The 19,506-nt window shown below is 36.9% G+C and overlaps 1 protein-coding gene across 1 annotated transcript in view; it reads left to right on the top strand.

Annotated features, from left to right (window-relative positions):
* Positions 1-18,514, top strand: part of LOC115230210 (adhesion G-protein coupled receptor G6-like) — a 31,472-nt gene extending 12,958 nt beyond the window's left edge. The window contains exons 8-12 of the mRNA XM_029800414.2: positions 7,906-8,014; positions 9,998-10,142; positions 12,206-12,278; positions 14,236-14,624; positions 18,287-18,514. Of these exons, the coding sequence (XP_029656274.1) occupies positions 7,906-8,014; positions 9,998-10,142; positions 12,206-12,278; positions 14,236-14,624; positions 18,287-18,339 (769 nt within the window). The 3' untranslated portion in view covers positions 18,340-18,514. The remainder of the gene's footprint in view (positions 1-7,905; positions 8,015-9,997; positions 10,143-12,205; positions 12,279-14,235; positions 14,625-18,286) is intronic.
* The last annotated feature ends 992 nt before the right edge of the window (positions 18,515-19,506 follow it).

The raw sequence follows: 19,506 nt of genomic DNA, 5'->3' as shown, positions 1-19,506 counted from the left end.
ATCTGAATAGAAATCTAAGAAGCAGAAATCTAAGTCTTCTGAAACACTATCATGAATGGTCTATTATCATCATCATCATCCTCATCCTCATCATCATCATCATCATCATCATCATCATCATCATCATCATATCATTATTATTATTATTAACATTATTATTATTATTATTATTATTATTATTATTATTATTATTAATATTATTATTATTATTATTATTATTATTATTATTATATTATTATTATTATTATTACTATTACTATTAATATTAGTAGTAGTATTACTATTATTATTATTATTATCATTATAATTACTATTATCATTATCACTATTATTATTATCATTATAATTACTATTATCATTATCACTATTATTATTATCATTATAATTACTATTATTATTATTATATGAAAAATCAGCTTATTTTGCTGGGTATGATGGAAAGTGTCAGTTGACGACAGCCATAAGAATTAGATGATACTTGTTTACTGGTCATTCTTCAAGAACGCAGCGAAGAATTCTTGAAGCATAACCATTATTATTATTAAATTATTATTATTATTATTATTATTATTATTATTATTATTATTATTATTATTACTTTTTTTTCTTCTTTCAAATTTGTTTCCATTTCTTGCCGAGTGTCTTCCCGACTCCTAGGGCAAAGAAACTCATAGCATACATTGGTAGGCCATTAAACCAAACTCAGTAGTTCGTTCATTTTTTTTTTTAAAGTTAAATTAAAATACATGAGCAGCAACAGTTCTCACATCGACAATGCTCTTCTCAATACGTGTGATGTACCAGTTAAGACAATCTTTTGCACTTCTTGCAGGGATGGTAAGCCAGGGATCATTCTCATATAATTTTCGGTTCCCTTCTTGATCATTCCTAGTGCTCCTACGATCACTGGTATTGTAACCGCCTTGAGATGCCACATTTTCTCAATTTCAATGAGTAGGTCTTTATATTTTCTGAGCTTGTCAAACTCTTTCGCTGAGATATTATGATCACAGGGGATGCTCATGTCGATCAATAAGCAAACTTTATTGTTTTGGTCTTTCACAACAATATCTGGTTTATTGGCCTTGATGGTTCGGTCTGTATGTACTGGAAAGTCCCACAGAATGGTTACATTTTCTCCTTCAGTTACAGCCTCAGGGTGGTGATTATACCACTTGTCGGCAGTTTTGATATTGTAATGCCGACTTATTAGCCAGTGGAGATATTGGCCAACTCTCTCATGTCTTAATTTATACTCCACTGGTGCTAAGACTTTACATCCAGAGATTAGGTGGTCCACTGTTTCAATCATGTCGTTGCAGAATCGGCATTTTGGGTCTGCTCCATTTTTCATCACATTGGCCTGGTAGTTCCGGGTTAATAGGCTTTGATCTTGAGCAGCCAGGATGAAACCTTCGCTCTCTGCTTTTAGCCCTGAGCTCCGTAGCCACTGATGGGTTTGCTTCTGGTCAACATCAGCTTGTTTGCTGCGGGTCACATATTTGCCGTGCAGAGGTTTCTCCTCCCACCTATCAGCCAATTGCTCGTGCGCTTTTTTCATTGCCATCATTTTCACCTTCTTTGCAACAATAGTTGCCGTACATCCCTCGGGTTGTTCAGTTTGGGTATCCTGCACGAGATCAATAGCAAATTTTTTGCTTTCCTTGATGATAGAATGAAGCTTCTTTCGTCTCTCGTGATTTTCCACGAGCTTTAGCATCCAGTCATTCGATATTTCGAGATATTTGGCCAGTCCAATTGTGGTTGTTTTGTAAGCTAGTTCAAATTGGATCAGGCCTCGACCTCCTTGGGCTCTGGGAGGGTAAAGGCGATCTACGTCTGCCTTTGGGTGGTGCATCCTATTACAACTCAGCAGCTTGCGTATTTTTCTATCTATATTCTTTACTTCACTCATATTCCAGTTCAACACATTGTAGCTCTAAGTAACAACTGGAACTGCTAAGGAATTTATAGCTAACACCTTGTTACGTGCATTTAGTTCAGATTTCAGGACTGCACGAACTCTCCTATAACATTCCTTCCTGATTTTCTCTTTCATGCTTGCATGCTGAATACCAGAGCCTTCATTTATCCCTAAATATTTGTATGTTTGTTCTTGCTCAAGCTCTCTTATGACTGTGTCAACATCTAACACGACTGAATTTGTGGTCTTCACTTTCCCTTTCTGGAAAGTGGCCTTGGCACACTTCTCAAGTCCAAACTCCATCCCGATGTCATCGCTGAATGCTTTCACGGTGCGCAATAGGCCTTCAAGTTCATTATTGTCTTTACCATAAAGTTTTAAGTCATCCATATAAAATACATGGCTTATTTTTTTATTGGCAATTTTATACCCATACCCTGTTCTGTTTAATTCACTTGTAAGGGGTATTAGGGCTATGCAGAATATTAAAGGTGAAAGTGAGTCACCTTGAAAAATTCCACAGTTGATGTTTATATTTTCTGAGGCAAGTACTCCATTAGAGTGGTGTAATTGGAGATTCGTATTCCACAACGACATATTGTGCTTCAGGAAGTTTGAAATCACAGGGGAAACTTTGAAGATGTCCAGCGATCTCAAGATCCATGGATGCGGTATACTGTCGAAGGCCTTTTTGTAGTCAATCCATGCGGTGCTGAGATTTCTGAGCTTGTTGTGACAGTTCTCAAGGATCATACGATTGATTAGCAGTTGATCTTTGCATCCGTAAGAGCCTCGGCGGCACCCTTTTTGTTCAATGGGGAAAATATCGTTCTTCTCCATGAATGCATATTTTTTCTCCGCCAGGATAGATGTTAGGATTTTATACGTGGTGGATAGACAGGTTATAGGCCGATAGTTTTTGGAAGGTTGGTTTCGTTATTCTTTGGGAGTAGGTAAGTAATGCCACTTGCTAACCATTCAGGTGTTTTCTTTGGGTCTCTCATAATTCCATTGAGCAGCTGAACTAGCTTACCGTGTGCGCATGGGAGCGATGCGAGCCAGAAATTCGGCACCCTATCTTTACCGGGGGATTTCCAATTATGGGCCTTCGTGAGTGCCTTTCTTAGGTCTGCTATTGTGATGTCTTCCCATGATTGTTGTTGTAAATTTTGGTAGGATCTTTCAGTTTGTATAATCCAGTCTGCATTTATGTTGTACGTCTTCTTGTCACTCCAAATCCTTTTCCAAAAGTTTTGAACTTCTTCCATGGGAGGGGGTTCTTTAGCGGTTACTTTCTCCTTCCCTATTTCTCTGTAGAATTTTTTGGCATTGGATGTGAACAGCTTATTTTGCTTGTAAAACTTGTTTCTCTTCTCAAATCTTCGTATTCTTTGGGCTTTTGCTTGGACTTTTTGTTTCAGCGTTTCTTTTATTGATATCAGTTCTTCTCTTGGTGAGGATCCAAATTTTCTCTTCATCTTTCTTCCTGTTCTGGATCTTACATCATTTCCACATATTAGTTCATTTAATATTGATATTTCCCCTCTCATAAATTCAATCGCTTTTTCAATTTTACTTCTCCAGGTTTGATTTCTTCCCAGGTTTTGTTTTCTTTGTTTTTTCGGGGGCATACAGCTGGTTTCAATTGCCCTAGCAGAAGCGTAAATAATTTCATTTAACTCAGTAAAATCAGGTTTTAATTCTCGTATTATTTCATTTGTTACATAGTTGCCAATTTGGATTTGTTTTTTATTTTGGTTTGTATTTGAGAGTTTATGAAGCGGTTCTCTGTCATTCATACTTGTATGTCTTACAACTTCAAGCGTATTCAGGATTTTCTGCCTCATTTCTGCCATAGACTCTCTGTGTTCTTCAGCAAATGCGAGATCTTCAGTTACTGTTGTTTTTTCGTTTTCCTGGCTATCTTTAACAGGTACAATAGAATTTCTTGTATCTTCAGGCCTTTGCGTACTTTGGTCAGATGGCAGTCTTTCAATTAAGCCTCGTGGCGGGCTATACTGTTCATCTGATTCTTCATTTCCTTTGTGTCTTATATTTATGTCATTTTCCGTTGCGTGCTTGATCGCGTTTATTTCACTGTCTGTGAGTCTGTTATTTCTAAGGATATCCCTCCTCACATTTGCTAATTTGTTCTCGTCCAAATAGGGCCTACTGTCTTGATTCCGTGTTCTCCATATACTGTAAGAGTTTGCGGTGTGTCTCTCTTGAGATGGCCTACCTAATGCATAGTAATAAGCGTATATTACTTCTTTATACTCTTCTCGGGTCCATTTGTTCCGCTTACATTTTTCTTTGTGGTGGTTGTGGTGGTGAACTTGGAGGGCTCGAGTTGGGGGATTTCCCGTTCAAGTGACCATCCATGTCCGTATTCGGAGAAGAGTTTGTGCCAGTTGATGACTTTTCGATCCCAGGCTGGCTCTTCCCTGGGGGACGCGCTTCCAGATTAACCATAGGACAAGCGATTTGGTATACTGATTTAGTTTCCCTTTTAGTTTCCAAAAACATTTTGGTGCTACGATAATGTTGTCATTTTTTAGCTTTGATTGGCTCGTGGGGAGACGGCCATCATTGTCGTTACAATTATAATCGTACCATTATTGCAGCCGTAGTCGGCTTATTATTGTTATTATCATCACCATTACCATCACTATCATCATTATCACCACCATTACCATCATCATTATCTTCATCACCATCACCATCACCACCATCATCATCAATGATATTGTTTTATGTGTAGTCACAGCAGTATCTTATTATTGTTATTTTTGATTTTTTTATCATTATCACCATCACAGTAGTGTCTGTCTGTCTCGTTGGCTGGCTTGGTGGTTGGCTGGCTGACTGTCTTCAACACCAGAGTTCTTGCCTGTCAAATAATACTTTCTTTGTGTTGGTTGAACTCTTTGAGTGTGTGTGTGTGTATAGATAGATAGATAGATTATCAGCACTATTACTATCATTATTATCATCATCACCATCATCACCATCACCATCAGTGATATTTTTTATTTTTTAGGTGCGGTCCTATCGGTCAAAAAAAGTTCAGATGTTTACTACTATTAGGCTTAAGAAAAATTAAGGAAGGGCTGTTCTGTATTGTTTGTGAATAGAAAACTTGTGTTCGACCAGAGAGAATCTTAGCATCATCATTTTTTTGTTCCATGTGCGTTCGTGTTATTGCAATAAAACGTGTTTGTATATTTCCTCTAAGGTAATATTGTGGAGGTTGAAGTTGACTTTTCTAGAGATGTTTGTATGTCCAGTTAGAAGAACAGGTGTGTTTTTACAATAAAAAGTATATGTTTACATTTATATTTGAATATTCAGGGAGGAAGCAAAGAAAAGTCAGATTTTCATAGAAAGTTTTAGGGTTTTGTAAGTCCACAAAAAGAAAAGCGTGATGTTTTTAGAGAGAAGAAAAAAAGAAAAAAAGGATGTTTACAGAGGCAATTGTGGGTATCAAAGTTTTTAAAGCTGGTCGAATGTATGATTGAAAACTGTAGACATGTAAATTTGTAAATTTTCTTAACTTATTTTGAAGGGCTGTTCTGTATTATTTGTGAATAGAGAAGTTGTGTTCGACCAGAGAGAATCTTAGCATCATTATTTTTTCCATGTGCGTTTGTGTTATTGCAATAAAAAGTGTTTGTATATTTCGTGCTTATTTGGAAGGGCTGTTCTGTATTATTTGTGAATAGAGAAGTTGTGTTCGACCAGAGAGAATCTTAGCGTCATTTTTTTTCCATGTGCGTTTGTGTTATTGCAATAAAAGTGTTTGTATATTTCGTGCAAGGTAATATTGTGGAGGTTGAAGTTGACCCCTCTAGAGATGTTTGTATGTCCAGTTAGAAGAACAGGTGTGTTTTTGCAATAAAGAGTATACGTTTACATTTATATTTGAATATTCTGGGAGGAAGAAAGAAAAGTCAGATTTTCATAGAAAGTTTAGGGTTTTGCAAGTCCACAAAAGAAAAGCGTGATGTTTTTAGAGAGAAGAAAAAAAAGGGTGCTTACAGAGGCAGTTGTGGGTATTAAAGTTTTTAAAGCCGATCGGATGTATGTTTGAAAGCTGCAGATATGTAAATTTGTAAATTTCTTAACCCACTTTGAAGATAATTTCAAATACCCACGAGGTATTGTAGATGTTCCAGTCTTTGAGAGTTATTTTTCCCCGTTGCTAAACTGGCCCATATTAGTGTTTCTATGGCTTTCAGCCACCGAACTGTCAGAGCAGTGAGGAACACGTCCAGTATTATTATTATTATTACTAGTATTATTATTATTACTATTAATATTATTATTATTATTGTTAATAATACACAGGGTTAATACTACACACCATACAGTTATCATTGGGGCATATGTTAGAGCGCCGAGTTTATGACATGAGGTTGTGGGTCGTATTCTTGAGCAAGACACTTTATTTCATGTTGCTCCAGTTCACTCAACTGTAGAAATAAGTTGTGATTTACTGGCGCCAAGCCATATCATGCTGAAGAGGGAAATGAATTTTACGCCATTCTAATCCTGAAACGCGTACACGATTAATTAAGGCTGGTTAGTTTCGTTATTTTTTCTTCTTTTTGCCTATGTCAGATACGAGTATAATTGTCTGTGGAGATATATTGTAGTAGAAGAATTAGTAGTTTTGACTGCTATTTCTAAATTTCGGTATGCGGTGAAGCAACTTTTGCTGATCCCTTAATTATGTTTATAATTATTAAAAAAAACTTTTTGTATAAGTTTTTACCAATAATGGGTTTTTTCCATACCGAACTACTTGGTAAAATTATTAATTATTAATTTTATTAATAAATTAATAATTCTTTACCCTATATCTATAATGGTAATTCACTCCCCGATAGTAGACTGCAGATTTCTGCGGTGCTGCTTGTGACGCACATGGTGAACTTTTTTCTGTTTTTTTTTTTGCTTATGTGAGTTACGAGTATTGCTATCTGTGGAGACATTATTAATAAATTAATGATTCTTTACCATATATCTATAATGATATAATATAGATGTATACACGCGCGTATGTTCAGAACAGTGTAAATTCAGTATCACTGTTCTCGTTATGTAGCTGGCTTGTCGAGTTATTCCGTAGTTCCAAAGTTGTCTTGCAGGATTTTGAACACTTGGGATGGGTTTGAATTATTAAGCTGTTATTTTCCCCCGTAGTTAATTTGTAATCCATATGTACAGTTTCTATCGTAACCTGCTATAGTATGTTCGTTTGTGTGCAAGCATCTAGCCAATCTCTCAAACAATCGATCTATACTTCGTCAACAGTAAAGACAACGATTCTTCGGAACATAGTTGGAATTTGCTGGACAGAGTGTCGTATGGACTCGCATGCCTTACTATTGACCAACTCAGGTCATGTTTAAGCTTAAAGAATTTAAGTTGAACACATTGACCCCAGGAGTGATTTTTATGTAAAAATCCGGTACTTATTCTATCGACAGCTATTATTCGAACCCTTAAGTTAAGGGATTATATACACCAATACTGGTTGTGTAGCAGTGGTGGGGTCAAACGTAGGCACAAACACACATACACACACGCACGCATTCACACAAAAGCGCATGCACACACATATGCACACACACACACACACACACACACACACACACACACACACACATAAAAGCGCCTTCTTTCTGTTCCCACCTACCGCATCCACTCAAAAGGCTTTGATAGAGCCGAGGCTGTAATAGAAGGTATTTGTCCAAGGTCGTACGCAGTGGGGCTGAACCCGGAACCATGTGGTTGAGAAGCAAACTCCTTACCACACAGCCACAGATAAAACATTTATTGATTTTAAGATACCCTTTATTTTCTAACTGAGCCAACCACCAACACACACAGTCGTACTTTATTATTTATGCATTGAGTGATTGTTTTAGAGTTTGTTTCAATAAATGAAATATTAATGGATTTCTTCATTATTTCAGAAATCCATGGGATTTAATGAGTTCGAAGATTTTAGTAAGCCTGTGCTCTTCTTTGGCTGTCACTTATTTTATCTTCCTTGTCGGGATGCAAACAATGGCAGGTTGTAAGGTAAGCGAAAAGACTTCGCAGCCATTATATATTTTGTTATGAACAACAGTCTATTACTTCAAATGCATTTTAACCTCTCTAACCCAGACGGCACAGCTCTTACTAACCATTATTATTATTATTATTATTATTATTATCACTCAGTAGTTTTATTTTTATAGCGTGCTTTCACTTCACTACCGAGCGTAGTCGCTACATTCTCCGTTCAAATTCCACCGAGGTCGACTTTATCTTTCATCCTTTCGAGTCAATAAATTTTCAGTGAGACAATGGGGTCGATATCACCGACTAGTCCCCCCCACTCCCAAATTTAAGGCCTTGTGTCTTTATTAGAAAGGATTTCTATTATAATTATGAATGTTTTACGAGGGGCGTTCAATAAGTAATGCTCCTGACCCAGCGAAACTTGGCACAGTTATTAGTCTCTTTCTACATAGGAACCACTCAGAGTTACGCATTTCTCCCATCGTTTGATGCAGCTATGGATACTGTTTTTGTAGAAGACCCTAGCTTGGTCCTCCAACCACGACGTGACTTCAGAAATCAAGGCTGCATCATCTGGGAAACGCTTTCCTTTCAAAAACAACTTCATGACTGGGAAGAGGTGAAAATCCTAGGGTGCAAGGTCAAGAGAGTAGGGGGGATGGGGTGGAATTCATAGCCGCACGCCTGTGCTTCTGATCTGGCGACCATCGAGTTGTGGACCGGAGCGTTGTCCTGCAGGAGGAGGATGCCTTTGCTGATCTTGCTCCGCCTCTTGATTTTGATAGCTTCTCTTAATTTCCTCAAAAGTGAAGCATAATAGGCTCCTGTAATTGTGGTACCCTTTGCCAGGAAATCTGTCATCACTACTCCGTCCTGGTCCCAGAAGACTGTGAGCATGACCTTGCCAGCGGAGGGCTGCATCCTTGCCTTCTTTGGAGGAGGTGAGTCACGGTGCTTCCACTGCATTGACTGGGCTCTTGTCTCTGGATCATAGTGATGGACCCAGGTTTCATCCTGTGTAATCAGTCTTTTAAAAAATTTTGACTCATCTTGGCACATCTCCAAATTCATCCTCGAGCACTCGACGCGCTCTTGCTTTTGGAAAGGTGTGAGCAACCTGGGAATCCATCTGGCAGACACCTTTTTCATATGCAAATGGTCATGAATGATAGTTTCCACAGACCCGGTACCAATCTTGACCTCATGGGCTATTTGGCGAATAGTTATGTGTCGATCTTCCAAAATAGCAGCCTCAACTTGATGGACAGATGCCTCATCAATGGCAGTAGGGGGCGACCAGATCTGGGAGCTGTTTCCACAGAGTTGAAACGATGCTAGCGTTTTACAAGGTCATATAATGGGGCATCATCACCATAAGTTACTTTCATTTCATCAAAAGTCTCCCGTGGTGTGCGTCTTTCAAATACAAAAACCGGATCACTGCTCGACACTCAACAGGCTCCATTCCACACTTGACTCAGTTCAAACACCTGTAAATCAGAAACCACAATTAATTCAGAGCTGTAATTTGTCACTTAATCTATAGAGATATAAATAATTGCACATGCTAGATCAAACATGTGCAAAAATTTCAGCTAGATCAAACAACTGCAAGTGGGTCAGGGGCATTACTTATTGAACGCCCCTCGTACTTCTCAAAGATGTCGGTCTAACTTGTTCTGGTTGATTCTCTGAGAATGGAAAGTATTGACAGTGAACATTAAGTTTTGTGTTAAAACTTCAGCAGGCGTCTAGTTTGGGTTTCATCCTTTCTGGGTTCGTAAACCTAAAATACCAATGAAGTACTGATATTGATATAATTAACCATATACCAACACCCTGCAAAACAATATCTATTTAAGACCATGTATCAATCTCAGAAATCAGTAACCTGTTGTCGTCGTTGTTGTTGTTGTTGCTATTGTTATTATATTATTATTATTATTATTATTATTATTATTATTATTATTACTATTTTTGTTGTTGTTGTTGTTGTAGGTAGTAGCTGGCTTTTTACACTACTTCCTCCTGACATCTCTCGCGTGGATGAGTGTTGAAGCTTTCCATGTCTTCCTAAGTGTGGTCGTTGTATTCAAAACATGGGAGACGTCTTTTATGAAGAAAAGTTCAATTTTGGCTTGGGGTATGTATAATGGCTTTCTGGTTTTCTGACTCAAACTTTATATCTTACACACATATTTTTTCTCTTCTCTCTCCCCCTTTCTCTCTCTCTCTCTCTCTCTCTCTCTCTCTCTCTCTCACACACACCACACACACACACATAAACTCATTCTCCATATTTCAGTTTTGTATTTGAAATTACTTGATAGGAAAAAGATTTACTTGAAAGATTCGAGACCAGCATATCTCTTGGTCTTATTTATTTCATTAAACCAAAAATGCTGAAGGGAAAAGCTAACCTAGATGGAACTTGAACTCTGGATGCTAAACAGTGTAACCATGTTCCTTGGATTTAATTTACTGTTAGTTATCAGTAGGTGTTCCGTTTATTTTTCGTATTACTTTAATCTAACTTTACAGAAAGCATTCACAATCCCATCGGGAATAGTGCTCTATGTCTTGAATCTTCTTCATCATTATCAATCTTTCACTATTTAAGAGCACTAAGGCGGCGAGCTGGCAGAAACGTTAGTACGCCGGGAGACATGCTTAGCGGCATTTCGTTCTGAGTTCAAATTCCGCCGAGGTCGACATTGCTTTTCATCCTTTCGGGGCCGATGAATTAGGTACCAGTTGCGTAATTGGGCAGATCTAATCGACTGGACCCCCTCCTCCCAAAATTTCGGGCCATGTGCTTAGAGTAGAAAAGAGTATTGAAAAGCACTTTTGAAGTTAGAAATGACAATCCCGTTGCTTTAATTAACCTCGGTTTAGATTACAGATCTGTCTCACAGTAAAATCCAGGAGCACTGAACTTTCACTGTAAACTTCTCTACCCTACTGTTGTAGTTTGGCGCTAATTCAGAACTCATTAGGCAGACCTATAATTGACAACGTTCTGTCGATAATTATATGGTCAATATATCAAATACTACATTATCTAATTTGTTGTTCCATTTACCAAGAGTGTAGAATGAGATCTAAAGTAATTTAGCTACTCTTTCTAACACGTCGAGAAAATCATCGACACTTAGAAATTTTTTGACGGTTTAAATTTTGTAATACCATCGTGTAACGTACGTAAATGTCCAGGTTATGGTGGATGACTATATATCGTGCGTTGAATATGGAGTGAGATTTTAAGCTAAAATCCAGATGAACCAATGGATACACGGACTCCGAGTTCTGGTGGAGTCACATTTTATGCTAAACATTCTTTGCTAATATTTTCATTCCAGTGAAGAGATGACTCATTAGATTTGAAGCTATCAAAAAATAATCAAATATCTCCTTCATTCAGTGTTTTTACTTGTATAATTTACTTGTAAATTCAAAATATATCATGTTTTGGAGAATGACACAAAAAGGATAATTGTTTTAACAACTTGGAACAAGGAAAATGTCAGTTAGCTAAATAACTCAATGAATAATCAGCGTGGTAGTTCAGTCAAGAATAAAGACAAATGAATGATTTGATTTTTATTTGAAACGTAATGGGTTAGCAGTTCATCATTTGGGATTGAATAGATTGGTAAACTGTTGAGGTGTTGCAAGAAGTTGAAAAGAGATGCAAACGCGTGGATACAAAGATGAATGAAATATAATATTTATACATCCGTGATGAAATGTAAACTATAGAGAACTAAAGCACCCACTCCTTGTTCTAGTCTGTTGGGTAGTTTAAAGTTATTTGAATTTTCATGCAAATGGTTGCAGTCTGATCTCGTCTCTAGACGAAACCTAAGAGTAATCCATTTTGCACTTTTACCTGACATACGAAGTAATATGTGAAGATGGTGAGCGAATTTTTGTTGTCCCTCATGCCATTTAATCTTCAAACGTTCTCCAGAACTTTTCAGATTTTATTTTTGTTTTCCATTGAAACATATTCTTGAAAGAAGCCAAGAAGATAAGGAGCAAATGGTAAGCAGTGACCAGTGTGTGATACGAAGTAGAATATTGATTTGTTTTAAACTAGACAATTTTTCTGAACGAAAACATAGTCAACAAAATTCATTCAAATGTCATATGATAATGGTTTTAAATATTAATTAATATCTTCATTTCTGTAAATTTCGTTGTCAGGTCTTCCAGCAGTCATCGTTACAATTACCCTGGCAATTAACAACACAGACAATTACACCAAAATCGCAGAGGTGTAAGTATTTCTCTTTTTCATCCATCTTATTTTCTCTGCTCAACTAAATTTATTGCTAGATTTACTCTTTTACTTGTTTCAGTCATTTGACTGCGGCCATGCTGGAGCACCGCCTTTAATCGAGCAACTCGACCCCGGGACTTATTCTTTGTAAACCCAGTACTTATTCTATCGGTCTCTTTTTGCCGAACCGCTAAGTGACGGGGACGTAAACACACCAGCATCGGTTTGTCAAGCAATGCTAGGGAGACAAACACAGACACACACACTTATATATATATACATATATACGACAGGCTTCTTTCAGTTTCCGTCTACCAAATCCACTCACAAGGCATTGGTCGGCCCGGGGCTAGAGTAGAAGACACTTGCCCAAGATGCCACGATTTATTTATACTTTTAATATTGTAGAATAGTAGGTCATCTAGCACCAAGGTAAAGCCACGACTTTGATTGCTGGTGGTAAACCTAATTCACTATCATCTACCTAGTGTGGATAAAATTCCCGAGATCCATGGACGAGTTCTCTCTAGCAGTTCTTGTCCTTCAATCATCGCTGCTATGTCCTGCGTCTCCCAGAGTCCAGTGTCCGTCCTTAGGACATCAGCATGTGTCATTCTCGGTCTCCCTCCTCTAGTGTGTACATGTACGGAGCACTGATTGCCGTATCAACTCTGAATGACAGTGAGCATCTCTAGCTAACCTCAGTCTCCTCCTCTGTGTTATTTTCGAGCTAAATTTTGGGAGGCGCTCGTACATCTATCACTTCTTCATCATCAGTGTATACTGATTAATATTCAGAGCCATCATCAGCATTCTCTTGTAGCACCCATCCACCAGCTTGTTGCTGGTTGTTTATTTTCCTGGATATTTGCTGTATAGAGAGTGTGTTGTGTTTGTGGATCGTTTTGTTTGTAGTATTGAATTGATAATATCTTGCGTACGATATGGGCTGTTCCTAGCACGACTATGTTTTGGGAAGTGTATAGTACTGAATTGTCCAAAACTAGCTTCCACGATTTTGTTCATATGTTTTTATCATGTCTACTGCTACAGATATTACTGGTACTGTTTTCCCCTTCATACCCCACAACTTTTTTTTCTTCAATTTCGAGGTCTTTGCACTCTGCCAATATCTCCATAACTTTTGCGGAAAATATTTTGGTCATTGCAATGTCTATCAATGTATATGGATATATATTAATATATAAACAAAAATGCTAGTCCTAAAATCTCTTTAAGGAATCAACACAGTAGTTGTACTGAGAAGTAATATTCGTAGCCACTTTAACATGGCTGTCCGTTCGAGCGGACTCTACTGCGATTTTTTAAACCCAAAAGTACATCTCTATGTGGTTAACGATTCACAGCTGCATCCGATGAATTGCGAGCACGGGAGTGAACTCCTAACACCTTCTAGCATCGAGACCAGTGGACCAGTATACATTCATACATACATACATACATACATACATACATACATACATACATACATACATACATACATGCATACATACATACATACATACATACATACATACATGCATACATACATACATACATACATACATACATACATACATACACACATGCATACATACATACATACATGCATACATACATATATGCATACATACATACATGCATACATACATACATACATACATACATACATACATACATACATACATACATACATACATACATACATACATACATATATGTATATAAATACATACATATATATATGTGTGTGTGATTCTGTGTGTCCGTAAACTGAAAGTTTCAATAAATATATTCTACTCAATAGCGTACCTAATTTGCTGCAAGTTTGAGAAATGTTTCGTTTTGTTTTGGATCGAAATCTCTTGCCCTTAATGCTTCTGTGATACTTCATTTTATTGACTGAACATTTGGCAAATTTCTTTTCTTCATTGCCTTTCCATTTTCTTTGTAGCTGTTGGTTATCAGAACCTTCCTTCTATGTTGCTTTCCTGACTCCCGTGGTGATAATTCTCATCTTCAACTTTATCCTGATATCTCTCGTGACATGGCGTCTCATATCACCGCAAAGAAACAAGAGGTTTGATCGCAAAAGAAGTATAGTACGTGTTCTGGGCCTGGTTGGTTTGCTGTTTTTGTTTGGACTCACATGGGTCTTTGCATTCTTCGCTGTTAGCGAAGCAGCAACAGTGTTTCGGTACCTTTTTCTTGTATGCAATACCCTTCAAGGAATCTTCATCTTCGTATTCTATTGTTTATACAAGAAAGATACCAGAGATGGCGTCAAGGAGTTTGTGATCAAACGAAAGAGAGCGAATCCCTGGAAATTTACCACCGGCAAAAGTGAGTGCGATTTGTCTTTTTTTATCCATTGTACCATCAAAAGCATCGCCAATATTGTCATGATGGGGATAATCACAGGCAACAGTTCCAACAACACAAGCACTTTTACGATAGACGTCATCAAAAAATATCAACACCGCTGTTGTCATCGCCATTATCCTCCCCCTCCTTATCATCATCATAATCGTCGTCGTCATCAACGGCAGCAACAATAGCTGTATTCTCTGCGTGTGTGCATTGTGTATACATATATAAATATATACGCGCGCGTGTGTGTGTTTATATAAATGGACACATACATATACATACATATAAATATATTACACACACTTTTGTTTCTGTAATGTATTAAAACAAAATCAGGGTGTTAGACAATTACATCATTTTCCCACATAGACTCCATGTTATTCGATGCACCTCCTCCAGTGTGTTCTGCAAGCTTGTTTATTCCGTCGGAGAAGAAGGTTTTCGATTGGCTGCACAGCCATTTCTTCGCGGCCTCTTGGACTTCTTAATCCATAACAAATGTATGACCTCGTAAAGGAAGACTGAGCGGTCCGACGAGATGGTTATCGGAAGGGCCGAGATGTGCATGGTATTCAGGTGGTTCCAGCAACTCGAATCCAAAGTTTTCATTGGCCTCAACACTTGCCTTGACAACAAACCTCGGCGTTTAGGGCAAATTTCTAGTTACACTTTGTTGGCCAGCATTTCACAATAGCTTAAACTTGTCACTATAAACTACTTTTCCGGGTAATATTTAGGTATAAGCCATTCTGTGTACCCTTTATTCGGCGGAAGGTTGAGTTTTGAATTTCCTTTTCGCTTGCGATTCCGGGTATTTCTCTCCATACTCTACCGTTTGGATTGTGGTTCAAAGTGATATATCCGGGTATCATCTCCTGTGACCATTTTCTCCAAACAACTCTTCGGTTTCATCGTTGTAGTAGTCACGTAAGCATTGATAGATCTCCACAGAATTGCATTTATGAGCTTTGATAAGTTCTCTTGGTACCCATCTCGCACAGACTTTCAGAAAGGGAAGCTTGTCGTGGATGATTTCGTATGCAGAACCCTGACTAATTTGCAGAGAACATACCACGCCGTCGGTGATCACTCGACGGTTTACTCGGCTCCATTACGCAAGTTTGTAAATTCTTCACGTCAGTGGTGGAGGATGATGGGCACCCTGCTCCCTCTTCCTGCTTCACGTTTGCCCAACCGTTTTAAAGCTTATCCATCCGCTCAAAGTCACTTCTACGCGGCCAGAGTGCTGTCCTAGTATTGTGCTGAAGGCCTACAATGAATTTCAGCCCCTGGAACACCTTCGGTCTTGGAAATTCAGTCACTGATCTCTGAGTTTTCTTTGGGCACACTGCAAGCCATGTTTACTCTGCAACACAAGAAAGAAAACTGGAGCGATGAAAGTCAGCCCTCAGTTAGGTAACTACATGAGTACAACCTTTTGTTTAGCACACGAGCGCATAAGGCAGTCCAACCACAGAAAGTTTTAGTAAATGAAGATAATTTCAAACTTTCCTTAGTAGATGAGTGCGGGTGTGTATGAATATACACAGAGAACGAGAGAGAGGATGAGAGAGAGAGAGAGGGAAGAAGAGAGAGAGGGTGAGTGAATATATATATATTCATATATAAAGTCACACACATACATATCCAAACCACAGTTGCTAACCGTGAACTAAAGAATTACCTTTTCCAGCTTATCGTACTTCGATACCGGATACATTCACAACCATCTGCGCCAATAAAAATCACTACAGTTTTAATGTAGAAGGAATAGCTAAGATTTTTTGACTGCTATTTCTAAATTTCGGTATGTGGTGAGCAAATCTTTGCTGAACCCTAATTTTAAAGTATTAATTAAGCTTACAATGAAATGGTATTTTTCATGCCGAATTCTGCTTGGTAAAATTACTGATTACTTCTTAATTAATTAATTTTACCCTTTGTTATTATTGATAATGGAACTACAGTTTCTCCCTGAAGCATCTTACTTGGCGACACGCTAATGGGCAGGGGAAGGTGATGAACTCTCATTCGTATTTTGAATTTTTTTACTGCTATTTTTAAACTTCGGTATGTGAAGCAAATCTTTGCTGAACCCTAATTATAAAGTATATATATATATATTTATACGTATATGCATAAATGTAGACCGGTAAAATGAGCGCTCAACACCAGATTGGTGGATATATAACTTCTTTAGTTGTGAGTTAAGGCTACCATTGGTTTGGTTTCATGTTAAAGGTATTCGCCTGATTGACTTGACGATTCGTTAAGACAGTAGGATATTTTCCTACTTTCTTTTAATGAAACTAATGGTAGCCTTCATTCACACGCACATACACACACACACAGACGCACACACACACAAACACACAGACGCACGCACGCACACACACATACATATATATATATATATATATATATAGTGAGAATTTACAAAAAACAAAAGACGAAGATGGGTGTGTAAACAACAAACAGATGTTTTAGTTTAACGCTCGGGAAGTGGGAAAGTCTTCTACGTTTCGAGCCTACGCTCTTCGACAGAAAGGAACACAGAAATAAATAGGGAGAGAAAATAGAAAACGGTTTAGTGGCTGGCGATCTATCAAGGCTGATGTACCCTTTAATTCCCGGAAAAGCGGGGTTTATCTCTTGGTGCCGTCCTCAAAATTACTTCCCTAATCCAATAACAACAATACAAAGTATGTAGTCCTTAAAACAGCTTTTGTGCGTTTACAGAGAATACCGAACTATCTTACATACGATCTTGCTTTTACGAATTCCGAATAAGCTATGAATACCCAAATTGTGAAGTCAAAAAATACCTCATTCTACCTTTATTCGTCGAGTAGACTGAAATAATTAGTAGATGAAATTGAGGTACTTGGGTGTTTCTCTGGGCTTCTTCCGAGATTTTATAAATAAATATAAAATAAATAAATACACACACATTTAAATACTTATACATATACATATGCATACATATATAAATATACATAAATACTGATTTATACACTTAAATGTACATACATATTTACATTTATAAGCATACACAATAATCAATTATTAATAATATCATATGCATTATATTATTCATATTAGATAAAATATAAACAGAGGACACACACGCACAAAAATATATATACATATATATTTTTCCGCTCAGACACACTTATATGTACATACGTATTATATGTGTTTAGAAGAGAGGATCAGTGCATTAGTTTGTATCATTATAATTATAAATATAATTATAATAATAATACGTAGACTTATTTATATTTACATAGAAGCGTGAAATGTTTATTCGGGATTTTTCCTTATATATATATATATATATATATATATATATTAGAAAAAATGAGGTAATCAGATCGGTTGGTTCATATTTGTAGATATTTATTTATATATTACATTTTTTACATATATATCATATCATTCAGATCATATTCGGATTAGCGCTTTCTCCCAATCTAGTGGGCTTTTCAAATCAATATATATATATATATATATATATATATGTGTGTGTATGTGGGGTATGTATGTAATATATATATATATGGGTGTATATATTATACTGTCCGGTAATTAATGTGCTTAAAATTTAATATTTTGTTTTTTCATAATGTTTCCAGGTTCACGTTGTGGTAATGAAACAGAGTACATAGCAGCAGAAACAAACTTTTGAGTGAAAATCGAAAAAGAACCTCCAAGAATCGTCTTTGATGATATTTTGTGCTACAAAATAATATTTTCTCCATATATGATATAAAATAGTAGTTTCTCCATTTATAATATAAAATAACATTTTCTCCATATATGATATAAAATAATATTTTCTCCATATATAATAAAAAATAATATTTTCTCCATATATAATATAAAATATTTTCTCCATATCTTTATATATATAAAACTGAGAATGTGTCTGTCTGTCTGTCTGTGTGTTTCCCTAAAACTTGAGAACTACACAACCAATTTCATTCCAATTTTATACATGCCTTACTTAGGGTCCTGGGAGTGTCATCGGCAACAAACTTTTTAACTTTTTGCCTAGGGCGAGCCCACAGCAATATCATATCTTCTCCACTACGATTCCCTAAAACTTGAGAACTACAAAACCAATTTCATTCAAATTTTACACATGCCTTACTTAGGGTCCATGTAGTTCCATGGGCAAACAAAATGTTCAACTTCTTGCCTAGAGCGAGCCCATAGCAATATCATATCTTCTCCACTATTTCAGTATTACGTGTTAAAAGTGAAACAAAAATATTTCTCTATTTTATGTCAGATACTTTCACTTTAACAATAAAAATAATAATAACAATTGAATTATATGTAGCAAGTAATAATTAAAATCAAACTAAAGTATAATATAATCGTAACATAACAAAAGTAAAAATAGCAATTGGTATAAAATTGCATCAATGACTTGAACTTGAATAAGTGGTTTCACATGAATGGGAATAAATTGAAAATAAAATTAGCGTGCAGAAATGTAATAGTCCAGATGGTTAATCAGAGGCGCCACAATAGAAGCAAGGTTCGAGTCAACGGAGCGTGCAAGGGAGTACTCGATTCGAACTTGCAAAGTGGAAATATTTTATCTTTACCTTTATATCTGGGACGTAGGACGTCCCGGAAAAAATTTTAAATGCACCACCCCGAAGTAGAGGTAGGCTGGATTGTAGCCACACTTCTAGACAAGAGGGAGGACAAGATACAATTGGTCGAAATTACATGAGACGGGCTAACAATTCCAGTCTGTTATATATTTCGAGTATTGTTATCACTAGTGATATCAAGATATAACTTTGTATTTTGTATTTTATGTGTAGATGTATATATGTGG

This window comes from Octopus sinensis, unplaced genomic scaffold (assembly GCF_006345805.1).
Source record: "Octopus sinensis unplaced genomic scaffold, ASM634580v1 Contig14925, whole genome shotgun sequence".
In the NCBI taxonomy this organism is placed as follows: Eukaryota; Metazoa; Mollusca; class Cephalopoda; order Octopoda; family Octopodidae; genus Octopus; species Octopus sinensis.
Note: the sequence above shows the minus strand (reverse complement) of the source record. Positions and strands in the feature narration are given on the sequence as shown.